The sequence below is a fragment of the Pezoporus flaviventris genome, unplaced genomic scaffold, assembly GCF_033815535.1.
Source record: "Pezoporus flaviventris isolate CSIRO_AGI_PZ_B2104156 unplaced genomic scaffold, CSIRO_AGI_Pfla_v1 ptg000001l, whole genome shotgun sequence".
In the NCBI taxonomy this organism is placed as follows: Eukaryota; Metazoa; Chordata; class Aves; order Psittaciformes; family Psittacidae; genus Pezoporus; species Pezoporus flaviventris.
Genome location: NW_026892549.1, coordinates 42,247,167 through 42,262,242, shown reverse-complemented (window position 1 = coordinate 42,262,242; position 15,076 = coordinate 42,247,167). Strand labels below are relative to the sequence as shown.

The following is a 15,076-nucleotide window of genomic DNA, read 5'->3' as shown; positions in this document are numbered from 1 at the left end:
CATACACTAGACCCCTAAGTAAGTCTTCTTGGGGCTGCTCTCAATCCATTCTTTTCCCAGCCTTCATCTGTGCTTTGGTTTGCCCTGGCCCAGGTGTAGGTCCTTACACTTGGCCTTGTTAAACTTCATGAGGTTGGCATTGGCCCAACTCACAAGCCTGTCAAGGACCCTCTGGATGGAATCCCTTCCCTCCAGTGTGTCAACCGTACCATATGGCTTGGTGTCATCAGCAAACCTGCTGAGGGTACTCTCAGCCCCATTGTCCATGTTGCTGACAATGATGTTAAGCAGTGCCAGTCTCAATGCCAACCCTGAGAATACCACTCGTCACTGATCTCCACTTGGACATTGAGTTGTTGATCGCAACTCTTTGTGTGTGACCATCCAGCCGATTCCTTATCCACAGCATGGTCCCTCTGTCAAATCTATGCCTCCAATTTGGAGACAAGGATGTTGTGCAGCACAGTTGTTGTGTTGAGCCATGGGTGTAAGGAGCTTGTGGTTTGTGAGATCCCAAAGTGTGTTGTGCAGTTTTTATCACATTTTTTTTATCTTTTTGTATTTATTTTCCTCATGTTTAATTTGTCTTAATTTTTAACATGTTCTCCTATTAGCTGCTTTGGTAGTGATGCTTTAGGCAGGACATTCTTCTAATTGAGAACATAAATGTGGCACTTTACTGAATACAATTATGTGATGGTAAACCTGGTACTGATCCTTTGAGAAAACTATTTTTTTTAAGTATCTTAGGAAAAACAGCTAAAGAAGAATGGGGTAATAGCAAAGCAACCACATAACATTACTGAAAATACTGTATAAAATGTTGAAAAAATAAATTACTTTGCTGCCTGAAGAAAATGTAGATGTACAAATGCATGTTAATGCTTCCTTATTTTCTCTTGAAGGATCGACGCTTTAATGACGAGATTGACAAACTGACTGGATACAAGACAAAGTCACTTTTGTGCATGCCCATAAGAAACAGTGATGGAGAGATTATTGGTGTTGCCCAAGCAATTAATAAGACTCCTGGAGGTGCCCCTTTTTCTGATGATGATGAAAAAGTAAGGTTATCTTTTGTATTTTTCTTTAAGTTTCTTTTGTAACTCAGTAGACTCTTCTTACTTAAACCAAATAAGTAAATGGCGCAGCATTTGTGTTAATGATGGCTTTTTTAGAAGTCCTTAACATAAAATGTACATTTCTATTGTTGATCTTGTGGCTTATACTTCAATTTAATGGTCTCCCAATCTTATGTAGTTTTTTGGGGGGCTTTTTTTTTTGTTTTCCATGCAGTAGATCTTAATAGGAAGACTTTTAATTTTTTGCAAACTTACCTGTAAAAATAAGTTCATAGAAGAAAACTGTCACAGAGATACTCCTGAGCTTGCCGAGTTTAAAAATCACCATATTTTTTTAGTCCTCTCCATCGGGAAAAATGCCTATAGTATATACAACAGAAATTTTATTTTAGAGGAAATGATCCATATGCAACTTCATGCTATTCTAATACATAGCAGACTTGCAAATGCCCATCAAAGGACAAAGGGCAGAAAGGGAACAGTAGATGTGTATATGAAGTGGAATTTGGAGAGTAAAGTGAGCTCAAGAAGCAGGAGGGTAGAGGGAGCCAGAAGGAAGGAACTTGAATTAAGTGGAAATGGAAAGACAGGAAATGGTGCTATTGAAGGCAGATGTTTTCACCTGAATGTGGAGGGGAAATGTGCACAAAGCCAAAAGGTGACTGGGGAAGGGAATGGCAGAGAACAGTAGGATGGGGAGGAACTGAACAGCAGTGCAGTCTGCACAGTAGAGAGAAAGGGAGTCTTCTTCAGGCATATAATAGGGAAATGCACTTCTGTGTATTAAAATAATATTGCATATCTTTTTTTTTTTTTTTTTGTGGAAGTGTAGTTAGAAGCCCCCAAAAACTCTTTGTGTTGATTCAAAGGCAGTCAATATTTTTTTGCTGAGCCACTGGTGATGTATTACATGTGTGTTGACATTTCTGTGCTATGACAAAACCAGAAATTAAGTAATACTTGCTGGAAGGTGGAAATCTCGTCACATTGGTTCATCTAAATAGATGGAGATAATTTTTAGAAAGATAGCTTGAAGTGAACAAAATGCATTATAAAGCTAAACTACCAGTGGTTTATAAATGATATGAAATATTGCATAGATCAAACTCCTCTTCCATAGAAACCATAGTAGTTGTATTTTTGAGTACCTCTTGAAGTTGCTGTTACATTATTTTTTTTGTTATATACTTACAGCAATACATTTAGAACATTGTATATAACTACTTCATAGTTTGAAAAAAATTGGTGAAAATAAGAATATGAACCTTTATATGAATAATGTCTGGTAATTGAATTATACCCTGGTTTGCTGTGCGGTGGGAGTGATTCAAAATTGATTGCTTTTTTTAAATTTCAGTATGTAAAGGAATCTTCTGCAGTCCAGGTAGGAGCATCTTTGACAAGTGAACTGTGTTAACAAGTGGCTGCATAAAAGTTGACAGTAAAAAAGGTATACCAATTATTTTTAGACCTTGTATTAATTATCGTATGTCTACCAATAGAAACAGTTATGAATAAATATTTCTTTATATTTTGATTAGATTATTTAGCATATCACAGCTTTCCTATCAAGTGGAGTTCTTGCAGCAGTTATTCTTAGCAACACCTACTTATACATGAAGGGCCACCTTGCTTGCTGCATGTCACTCTCTGATATTGGTGCTTTTCCTATATTATACTCTGTCTGATGTTAACCTCTTGTTCAGTTTCAAACTTCAGGTTCTCATTACGACCTAGCCATTTTGGATGCAAGTTAAAAGAATAGGCATGTTTGGATTGTAATATATTTTAAAATTCATTCAACAAATATAAAAATTGGAGGATAAAGCAGGCTGACAGTAAAGCAGGCTTATAGTTTAACAGACCAAAAATGCAGATGACTCAGCTCCCCAGTGATACATAATACTGTAGAGTGAACTTTTAAAAAATTTTATAAATGCCACCTAACTGTGGTTACTTTTCAGACCAATTCTATTAATTTTATAAAACTGAAAAATTAATTGCAAGAACAATACTCGTTGTGTGTATGTATATTTGGCGTCATCTTTTGATTAGATGTTTTTCTTCTACATGTGTTGAGTAACAAGGGAGGAAGTCCTTGCAGGATTGGCAGGATTACTTATTCTAGCACCACATTAAAGACAACTTTTCTGTGAAAAGCTTAATTTTTTTCCACAAAAATAATTAGCTTTTGATTTCTATTTCTGTAAGAGGCCTGTGTAGCTCATTCTGCAGAGTGATTTACTTTAAATAATTTTTAAAATAACCCTTAATTTTCAGATGCTACTTTTTCAGACATCTGACGTAACCCAGTAATTCTTACATTGTTTCTGGGTAAGTTATCAAAACTCCTGTAACTATTGGTTTGCTTCTGAATGAAGTCTGATTCCTGAAAATCTTGGATGCTGAATATTGATTTACTAGCATACTGTACAAATCTGGAGTGAATGCTTCAATGGGTATTTGAATTCAAACCAAACAAAATTAGACCTTCTCTGAACAGGCTTTTTTTCTGCGCTTTTTACTAGTACTCTCTGTGTCTGCATAAAGGGAACTTTATTTAAAATGGAGCCTTTATCACAGATACATTTGATTATCAACTAGCAAAACAACTCTATACATGTGCGTATTACATGTACATTTGTCGTAAACATAATGTAAATATTTGATATTATTAATGTAATCATATTAATGTAAATATTTGTCAGTGCTGAGGCTATGTCAATTTGCTTCCATTCGGTGGCTGGTAAATATCTCAAATCACTAAGTTGCCTGTACTTTAATTGCCGTTTTTATATCATTTTTACTAGTCATTACATTGTTGTTTTAGGTACAAGCCTGTATGTTAGGACTCTTCTATAATATATTAAATGGGTTCTGACATGTAGACTTTATGGAAAAATTAATGAGAACATAACCATTATCATGACCTGTAATAGATTTTAGCTTTAATGAGGCCTGGTATATCATGTCCTATTATTTCCAAAACTGTGCTTTTAAGTTTCTTCACTCACTGATAGCCTACAAAGCATGATATACCTCTGGGAAGCAAGAGAGCTCACACTTCCAGGAGAGCACCTTGCAGGATTAGCGAACAAGTTTGGTTTCAGTTTTGTTTGTTTTTTTTTTTTAATAGTAATATCAGCAAATGTGGTTGTGAGGGAAGGGGGCAAGCAAAACCCGGGAAATCCTGATCAAATTAAGAAAATGTCTGCTAGGATATTATGGTAGTTTGTGCAGAAAAGCCTGATGAATAGCTGGCAGAAGATGCAAATTCAGCTTTATGTTGATGTTACAATTTCCAACAATTAGCAGCTTCAGAGTGGTTAGAAAATAAAAATGTGAATTACTCCTCCTTTTTCTCCCTCACAAGCCCTCTTAAAGAAATGTCAGTGTCATTTAAGTCTGACTGGTGTTTACAAGTGTCTGTTCTCTCTTAGTATTGTGCGAAGCAGTTAAAATGGTCTGTTGGGCTGGGTTTTTTTTTGCAAAGCTACAAGACTATATTCTATAATGAAATGTCACTTGGGGGCACTACTGTCTTGAGTCAATAGGAAACCAAGAATTACATTTTCAATTAGAATTAAGTAGATGCTAGTATCATTTTAATGTACTCTTAGTTGTATTCAGGAAGTTAAAAGCAAATAAAATATTTAAGGTTTGAGGAGTCTTTATTGCTCCCAAGCTGTAACCAAGTTTGTATTTTGCAATATGTAAAACAGAGCAGTAGATTTCAATGTTTTTCTAGTTTTGATTATTCACTGCGAATTTTCAGGTTTTTCTTTTACATCTCTGACCATGGTGATAATTGCACAGCATGAATAATTAGTCTAAGTGAATTTTCCACATGTAGTGATTGTTTCCCGATGCCAAATTTCTTTTCTCCTTTTGGTGTAAGGCAAGTTTCAGCCAATTCATTATTTAAATGCAGAACTGCATGCCACCAGCATGAAAGAAAATGTTCTGTCTCAAAATGTGTTTCTCTCCACAACATCAGTGGCTCAGTTGAACAGACTGATTCCAGACATTAACAGTTTGACACAAACAATAGTAGAATACCTTCTTACTTTTGTATACTAGCCATTGATATTCTATTATGTTCGTAATTGGTGACCTTTTGGAAAATCTAGGCTTGTGATATACTTCTACATGTATTTTTCAAATAAGAACACCAGTTCATCTGCACAGACGTAGAAAGATTAAAACTCAAAACCCTTAAAAAGAACTGTGCAGCCTGCATGCATTCCCAGTACTGTCCTGAAGAATCATTTAAGTCTTTATGTTGTTTGCTGGTGAGTCATGCTTGTTCCATGACTGGTGAGAAACTCAGCCCAACATGAATTTGACAGTCTGTAGTTTAGATTATGTATGCCCTTTAGAGTCTTCTGAGATGCAGTACCAAAACAAATCTGATCCTCCATCAGAGAGGCTTAACAAACAGCAGAAGCAGATCCACCATCGCTTAGAGTGACGTAATGTTTTTTTAGCTCTGATGTCCTGCTAGCCCAAAAGAAGTGAATTGACTGCAGGGAAACTAGCCAGTGCAGGCAGCTTGAATTAAATTCTTCATAACTTACTGAAAAGCAGTAGGTTGGATGTAGTGAGATATCTCCTGGGAGGGGGAAGGAAGAACTGGATTTGTTTGTCTGTGCTCTGTGGACAGTTTTATTAAGAAATATATATATATATATATATCTCTATCTATCCAGATTCCAGGATTCAGCTGGTGTATGTTTGGTTTGTGGGGACTTGAAGATACAGTTCTCTTATGCTTCAACATTTCTATTTCTTATATTCCTAATAGCAGCTCTGTGATTCTTAATTGCCAATTTAGTGTGTTTTTCCTGGTCCACACTTGTTAAGGCTTAAACATATTCTATACAGGATCTACCATAGTGATGAATGACTTGCAAGGATTTTGTCATACCTACCAATTTGTTTTTTGTGTATTTTTGCATGATGACCTTAGAATTACACTGGCAGGTAGCAATTTCAAAGTCAGTTAGGATGGTTTCTTTATCTTATGGAAGTATTCAACTGTAAATAAAACTACTAGGGAAGGGAGCAATCCAGAATAAGCAGTCATCTCCAACTGTTGTGGAAATGATGACCCTCAGCTCTGTGAATGTCTGGAATTTACAAAAGAAGTCTCCTGAAAATTATTTTGAGTACACTAGAAAGGAACATAAAAAAAAGATTAGGTAAAGAATATGTTTCATATATAGCAGTATGTAATTGCTTCCTGCTAACATCCACCTTGGTTCTCTGAAAATCTGCATGGCAGTGAGACTCTATAAGCCATTATTTAATGTTGGCATAATCCTCAAAGGTATCATGTGGTCCATATGTCATTTATGTCCCTAATACAAGAGACAAGTTCACTGAAAGAAGGCAGAAAATAGCAAAGACATTTGAAGGATGAAGGTACTGAGGCGCTGCAACTGTCTGGGAAAACTCTAATGGTCTATTAGGCACAGTTCTCAAAAAGTACTTGCTACACAAATTAAAATAAATCACATTAACTGAGCTCTCTTGCTGGGGGAGTTTAGAACAATTTGTCACTAGAATATTTGCTTTATCAAGGCAGCTTCATACCACCGGTTTGCAACCAGCAGCCCCAAATGACTGCAGTGACAAATATTTGAATGGACTTCATCTTGTATGCATAGAATCATGGAATGGTTTGGGTTAGACAGGACTTTAAGATCATCTAGTTCTATCCCCACTGCCATAGGCGTTCAGTCATGCTTTCAGGTTAAGCTGAAAGTCTAGATTTCTTTTTAATTACAGAACACTATAAATGTGCTTGAAACAAAAAACATACCTTTATCAGTACTTCTGGCAGTTAACATTTGAATTGGACATCTTTATGTCTGGGGTATGGAAACATGTCTAATGTGTCTTGCAGTGATATTTTAGTGCACTTTTTTTAATTAAATGTGCATTTTCCTAGGTTCAGGGGCTACTTTGTTGTGTGTTTTATGTATTATGTGTATTATGTATTATTGTATTATGTGTGTTGTATGTATTACACTAAATCCTTGATATTGGTTTGAGGCCTCCGGGTGCTATCAAAAAGCAATTAAACACATTATCAGATGTGGCATCAGGAAGGGTTTCTCAATAGAAGAGTTCAGTGAAGATATTCTTGTTTTTTTCTTGTGGGTTTGTTTTTTGTTGGTTTTTTTTTTGGGGGGGGGGGGGGGGGGGAAGGACTGGGGTTTCATTCTGGTGTTGTGTCATGGTGAGACTGATGAAGGTATCTGGGTTCTTCCTGGAATTGCCAGCAGGAATCTCAACCTTTTCCCATATTTCCTGTGCTTGTATCTTAATTCAGAGAGACTTGAACAAATAAGAGCTAGACTGTCATTTGGCTAATGTTTGTAGTGTTTCACTCAAAGCTCAATAAACTAAATGGAAAAATCTGTGGAATTCATGGGCTTTTAAACATCAAACCTCTGTCCATATCTATCATAGGAGCATTTCATTAAGTGCAGACCCCTGAAACTTGAATTCATCTCTGTCAGAGCACTGACGGAATCAGTTAAGGATCAGTTTTGGCTCCTGTATCCTTCCACTGAATGCAAACAGGCTCCCAAAGACTGAACACAGTTTCTGTGGTAGACTGTGCTGTTGATCAAATACATCTGAGATACGCTGAGTCCCTAGACATAAAAAAGGTGACGGCTAAATTGCCTTTGTGAGCATACATTGAAAAGTCAGAAAACTTGAGAGGTGGTTGTACCACACAGACACTGGCCCAACAAAAGTCAGTTTCCCTCAAGTTAAATTTATTTTTTTATTTTTTTGAGATATTTTGTCAGTCTGAAGTTGCCTCTGAGCTTGAAAAAGGTGATCAGATTTAGGAATGGTAGTCAGTCCTGGAAAAAGCCATACAAAGAGCCATGAGACAGAATGAAACTTTCATAGTATTTGTTGGATGCTTGTGGTCAAAACAATCTTGTTTCCACAAAGAGCCCTGCATACTTCTCTGTTGGGCCTCATCTCTGTTCAGCTCTACAAGAACCGTGTTGAATATAATCACAGTATGGGAGCTGCTGGTTTAAGCTATCATAGAATGGTTTGGGTTAGAAGGGACCTTAAATATCATCCAGTTCCAGTCCCCTTGCCATGGGCAAGGACACCTTCCACTAGACCAGGTTGCTCAAAGCCCTGCCCAACCTGGCCTTAAACACTTCACAACTTCTCTGAGCAATCTGTTTCAGTATCTCGCCAACCTCATAGTGAAGACTTTTTTTCCTAATATCCAAGCTAAATCTCCCCTTGTGTCTCTTGAATCAACTATTTCAAGTGGATTAGAGAATCACCAAGATGGCATTGTATTGGTTATTGTAAGGCAGCCTCCACAACTGATTAAGGACTTAAAATGTTTCCATTGGCTAAAGTACAGACACACAGAGACCTGAGCCTTCAACAGGCTAATGGTAATAAGTAGTGCTTTACAGCCTGGGTTATTAAGGTTTTTTTACTGCTCTGTTTGGCAATTTGTGGAAGCAGCGTGACTGATTTCCTGGGAACTTGGAGCCACTTTCTTTCGATATGAGGGCATTCGGTACTTGTATTTAATGAGCATTTTAGAACACACACTGCTGCTTTTCTTCATGCTTAGTTCAGTCCTGTTATCAAGAATTATACTTGTAATGATTGATTTTTATTAATTACATCCCTGGTTGACAAAACCCCAGATGCATTACAAGCATAAGTGATCCATTAGAGACATTAATTATTAAGCATTCAGTGGTATGCTGGGTTTGAGTCTTAGTAAAAGACCTCTGGGTCCTTCTGCAAATTCTGAAGCATAGAAATATTCCTGGAGCTTGTTCTGTTTTCCCGTTTCGTTACTGTTCACAGGGGGTTGCAGCAGGCCTGGAAAAAGGAGTCCAGATCTTTGCTGGTAAACAGACTTCACTGGTAATGCAACAAAATGCTGTGATTATGGATGCCTTGTGCAGCCATACTGTGTTCATCAATGGGAGCAAAATAAAGTTTTCAACAGAAAGCTCAGAAGCCAACAATTCTGCAGTCCAGATTGTAATTTTCAGTCAGTAGAAACTGTGATGTTAATCATAGAATCACAGAATAGTTAGGGTGGAAAGGACCTTAAGATCATCTAGTTCCAACCCCCCTGCCATGGGCAGGGACACCTCCCACTAAACCAGGCTCTGTCCAATCTGGCCTTGAACACTACCAGGGATGGAGCATTCACAACTTCCCTGGGCAACCCATTCCACCTCACCACCCTTACAGTAAAGAACTTCTTCCTTATATCCAACCTAAACTTCCCCTGTTTAAGTTTTAATCCATTACCCCTTGTCCTATCACTACAGTCCCTGACAAAGAGTCCCTTCCCAGCACCCTTATAACCCCCCTTCAGATACTGTAAGGCTGCTATGAGGTCTCCACGCAGCCTTCTCTTCTCCAGGCTGAACAGCTCCAACTTCCTCAGCCTGTCTTCATAGGGGAGGTGCTCCAGTCCTCTGATCATCCTCGTGGCCCTTCTCTGGACTTGTTCCAACAGTTCCATGTCCTTTTTATATTGAAGGCGCCAGAACTGCACACAATACTCCAGGTGAGGTCTCACAAGAGCAGAGTAGCGGGGCAGGATCACCTCCTTCGACCTGCTGGTCACGCTCCTTTTGATGCAGCCCAGGATATGGTTGGCTTTCTGGACTGCGAGAGCACACTGCCGGCTCATGTTTGTTTTCTCATCAACCAACACCCCCAAGTCCTTCTCCTCAGGGCTGCTCTGAATCTCTTCTCTGCCCAACCTGCAGCTGTGCCTGGGATTGCTCTGACCCAGGTGTAGGACCTTGCACTTGGCATGGTTAAAAAGAATAAATAAAAAGCTCAGACAGGTGTAGTCCCCCGGAGGAACCCGGGGCCACAAGTTAATGTTGGTTTTATCTTTTCTAGTAATACTCTATTAATAGAATTTTCACTTAAATGATTTGAATGCCAAAACAGCAGCAACAGAAGGGCTCAGAGTCTTATGATTTAGTTTTGTTCACCTGTTGACAGAAAGCAAGCCCACCACAAAATAGTTGGAGGGCTATGATGTGTATTTGTGTTACATTACCTAAGGAATAAGGCTTTTACGTTCAGCTCTTCCTTTTCTTGGCAAAACACCTTAAACCAACTAAATTGTTTTGATCAAATGGCTCATTAGAAAAATCTTGTTTGCTTCAAGTGAAACTTGCACTGAGGCCTTGTTCCGGAAGCACGTAAGAGGAAATCTTTGTGGTCAGCAGCAGGAGAAGCCTTCATTTCTGACAATTGCTGGAGATGTGCCCTGGGGGCTGGATGGAAGGACTTTGTCCCTAGTGACCTGTTTTCTGAACTTTTGTCAGTTTGTTCAGTTCTCCTTAGCTGTTCTTCATAATAACTTCAAGGCTTCATATACTTTTAGACTGCAGCATTTCCCATCTGCAAATTGCTTCTTTCCTGAAGCAGAATGAAACGTTCATACAGCAGTTCATGCCATCAAAAGTGTTTCCCACTGGAACAGTGATGCTGAGCCTGTCTGTAGCTATAGGTTATATGATGAGATATTGAAAACTGCTGAGCAAATCATTTTGCAAAAAATTAAGTCAACCTCTGACCTTCTAGGTGTTATTACAGGCTTCGTAAGAAGCTGTAATTAAAACGGTATTGTTATTCTAGTACTGACTCAAGGTATGCCCTTGGGCAAATCCACTTTACAGTGGTCTCTTTGAAACATAATTCTAAGAATGGCTTTAGGTAATTCCGTATGTATTATCAGAATTTACATTTTAGGTATTCTTATTTTATAAAAAGGATGTTGTTTTCCCTCTTGTTGAGCCTGAGCTTTTGAAGTCTTGCTGAATGCTTTCTTTGCATGCAGCATCTGTAATCTGAATGGATCTGGTTAGAAAACACCAAAACAATTTCACAAACGTCAGTTTCAGCTGTTTGTTCCGTGGTCCCAGCTTTACATACAATCTTTCTCATGAAAATTATGATACCCTTCTGTCCTTGATTGGTTTGCAAAAGTGTTAACTAGTCTATAATTGGCAAATTCCTGAGGTACATCAGAAGGAACTTAGTCCTCCTCCATGCTATGTTTGCAAGTGCCAGCCTGAGAAATTCGTGTCTGCATCCCAGCAGCTGGCATATGTAAGATTGTAGCTTTATTGCCCTATAGGTGTGTTTCCTTTACAACTGGGAAAGTGACTGGCTGATTCTGTGGCTACAAATGAATTAAACTACTGTCTTCTCACAGGAATATAAGAGAAGATTGCCTACCTCAGATGAAAGGTCTGTGTAACCCAGTGACCTTTCTCTGTCAGCTGCTGAAAACAAATACCTGGAATGAGGCAAGCAGGAGATGGTATTTCTCTCATGTACTCCACCAGTTTCCTGTGACTTGAGCTCAGGGACAGGCATGGTATTTAATACCCCCCCAGGGATTTTTTACTTACGAATTTATTCAGGCATTTCTTGAAGCAAGACAAACTTTTGGCTTTCACAACTTCCTGCACACTGTGTGAAGAACTGCCACGTGACTTCTGCTAATTTCATGTTGTTCTGCCTTGTTTTGCTTTTAGTGAACACAATGAAATATCATTCCCTATTAATTTTCATTTTAATTGTTTTGCCCTCAGAGTCTTCAGACTCTAAAAGATGTGAAGTTCCCACTTGGTGCAGCAGTCTTTCCTCTAGTCAGCCTTCTGCTTTAGCAGGAGGGGTGTGAGCTCCCCAGAGCCCTGGACAGTGCCTCCAGTTTGCTGTGATAGTCAGTACATTCCATGTCTGGAGAAGCAGAAGGTGTTTGAACTGGTATTGTTTGGGTTGTTTGTTTGTTGGGGTTTTTTTTTGTACACTCTAGCCTGAAAGACCGAGAGCTGCATTTTTATTAGTGTTTTACAGCTGCCTGTCAGGTATGCCCAGAACTGTTTTTTGAAAGCAAGAGCAAATCTTCGTTGCATCTTGATGTCACTGCGTTACCAGAACCCATGCACACAAAAATTCACCTCCTAACTTAGCGAGTCTCCTCTGCTAATTGTAAATTTTAACAAAAATTATCACTCTTATGAAAGATCCCAGAACTCCCTGAATCATTGTGGATGTTGGGAAGTGTCATGTAAGGTTGTTTTTGATTACTGAAAACATGAAAAACAGGTCACCAGTGGAAGTTAGTGAACAAGAGTAACAATTACTTTGCAGCAAGATCGCATGTTCCAGAGTAGAGCTGACTGGAATTATGAAAGCTAAAGTAGTTTAACCAACTAACAGTAATGATTTCACATCCTTTCGTAGCTGGCAAACATTCAAATAGGGTTAAAGCAATAAATATTATAATGATCTTTTTCAGTTGGAACATTGTTGGAGCTGTCACATAATTAAGCTACGTTGTTCATAATCACGAATGGTGGTCAGAGATTTCAGGAAGGAAATTATGCAGTGAGCTTCAGGTAACTCTTATGAGGGTAAGTGAACTGTGTTCAGAAAAATATTTCCTCTGAACAGCATAGTGATACAGGCAGGGGCATCAGAAAGAATACTTCATTTAACAGTGCTTTGTGAAAGCTGTGAGTAAGCATGTTAATTGTCAATTCAGTCTATGAGAAACCCTTTTGCTTAGGATATTTATTAACATAAATTTTTAGCTGAACAAAAATATATTTTGACTGGCAGTTATCAAGGCTGAAGTCTTTGGACTGAGCCTGACATGAGTTTAATCTTAATGTTAATTAGTTGGCAATTTGCTGTCTATCTGGTAGAAAAGATAAAAACAAATATTGGTTTTCTTTTCTTTTTCTTTTTTTTAAAGGCTTTTGCTGTATAAAGACTAGAATTTTGTGATGCCAGTGTCATGGTTACAAGTCAGATTCAATGACAATAGCTCTCTGGTGTGATAATAGCTCTCCAGTGTTGTAGTATGCTTTTAAACTGGGAGGTGAGTGGAAATGGCCTGGAGTTGTAGTAGACAGGCCTCAGAGTGTAGGGCTGTGTCATGGGGTGCCAAGTGCAGGGAAGCAAGTGCCAAGAGGTGATGGACTTGCAAAGATCTGAGAGCTGCAAAGAGCTGAGGATGTCTTAGATGCCATCTGGTGAGGTGTCAGTGGGATGTCTTGCAGGAGAGTGGGGCCACTTGTTGTGTTCTGAGCTGGAACAGCCCTACAGAGTTATCCTACAGAGCAGAATAGATATGAATATGATACTATGTTCTGCTTAGGAGAGGAGGCTTAAGAGAAAAGGAAGCTTGCCAAAGCATGTTACCATAAACACAACCTGAATTTCCCTTTTCTATCACACACAGTGGAAAACATGTTTAGTGTGGTTAGCAGGGGCTATGTACTTGCTTCTGTGCTTTAATCACAAAGGTTTGTAATCTACTCTAGCCTGGGGCTTCAGGGTTTCTCCTTCAACTCAAGGTCTAAATATATGAGGTTTTAATCCTGTATGTCCAGACATTTCAGTTCTCAGTGATGGCAAAGATTGTTGCTATCCTACTGGACATGCACAGCAGCTGAACAGTGGCCTCAGTAATACAGCTGTGGCAAGGCTAAGCTCTGATCTCTAGACTAATAAAGAATATAAAATAATTCTAAACTTCAAGAAATTGGCAAAATTTGACAGAGCAATAGGGATGTGGATGACTTAAAAAAGCTGGTCTGTCTGCAGAAGCGTTAAACCAGCAGACTGGCAAGAAACTTCTTACTAATAAATTAGAGCAACAAAATACTGCATCTAATTGAAGTCTTGGAAAAAAATGCAACGTAGAGCTTATAATTTTCCTTATAAGTGCAGAGATTATCTCTGGTTCTGTGTGATCTCATGAACATCTGAAAAAGCCTGAGCTCTGTGTTACAAACTCAGTAGTTGCTGCCAGCCCAAGCAGCTCATATACAAATGAAAGTGTTCTATTTTTCTGAAGTGGGTTTTTGGGAAATCACTGTTCACAGGAAGCAGAGGCCATTCCAGTGAGATATGGAAAGGTTTAAGCCACTGCAAGAGCCTGTAGAAATGAGCTTGAACATTTCATGTGCTCAGCTTTCACTCTTACGAGGTTTGAAGTTGCTGCGTTGATGTTTACTTTTTGAAGAGTATAGAGGTGTTTGGTTTCCTTTTTTCTCTCTCTCAACCTATTATAGCTTTTCATATATTCTCTAAAAATGAGGTTCCTTTTTTTATAGTAGAAATGGTGGAAAAGAATGGTGAGAAATGATTTTATAAGCCTCTGTTCTATGTATAAGGAGGATTTATAGTATTTTAATAAATTGAATTTTTCCACTAACTACTAAGTGATTATCTTCTTCAGTGATGTAAAACTAACTAGTTTGTCCTGAACATTAAAACAAAATACTTCAATTATTGCTTTATCAGGTACTTAGACTTTTTCTTTTAATGAAAGCTGAACTAGAGATGAATAATCTGGACTGATTCTAAATTAATTTGTTCTAATTTGCATGGCCTTCTGTTTTGATTCTGCTGTCAGTTTTGTGGGCTTTATGAGAATAAATGCATCAAGTCAGATACTAAGATCTATTTTTTCTTATATAAAAAGATTAATTTACTTTTTTTTAGTAGAATATGATGTTGAAGCTGGAAATATCTGTTATGAGGTACTGTTTTAAACAGAACCTACTTTTCTGAGGTAGTTGCTGTAATTCTGATGTGAAGTTAATCAGGCAGTGTGGCTTTACGTGAATGTCATTATGAACCGTATGAAACTGAGTATCAGGAACAGTAACCAGAACATTGTGCGTCTGAATGCATCTTCTACAATGGCAGAGTTACAGCAGCAGAACTGTGTTGGTTTTCTTTATGGAATTATTTGACATTTCTTTTTGTTATCAATATTTCAGGTCTTTGAGGCAAACATGCTTTTTGCTTTTCCTGGAGTATAGAGGTCTCTGCCTCACTGGCAGCAGCTGCTGCTGGGAGTATTTGTTGCCATACCTAATGGTGTGGTTGTCATCCCGCTTTCTGTCATTGGGGCTGCTGGATTA

At 38.3% G+C, this 15,076-nt stretch overlaps 1 protein-coding gene across 4 annotated transcripts in view; it reads left to right on the top strand.

Annotated features, from left to right (window-relative positions):
• PDE11A (phosphodiesterase 11A) overlaps positions 1-15,076 on the top strand; it is a 142,020-nt gene that overhangs the window by 22,131 nt on the left and 104,813 nt on the right. For all 4 annotated transcript variants that reach the window (XM_061454250.1, XM_061454276.1, XM_061454260.1 and 1 more), the window contains exon 2: positions 906-1,064. In XM_061454250.1, coding sequence (XP_061310234.1) covers positions 906-1,064 — 159 coding nt within the window. The remainder of the gene's footprint in view (positions 1-905; positions 1,065-15,076) is intronic.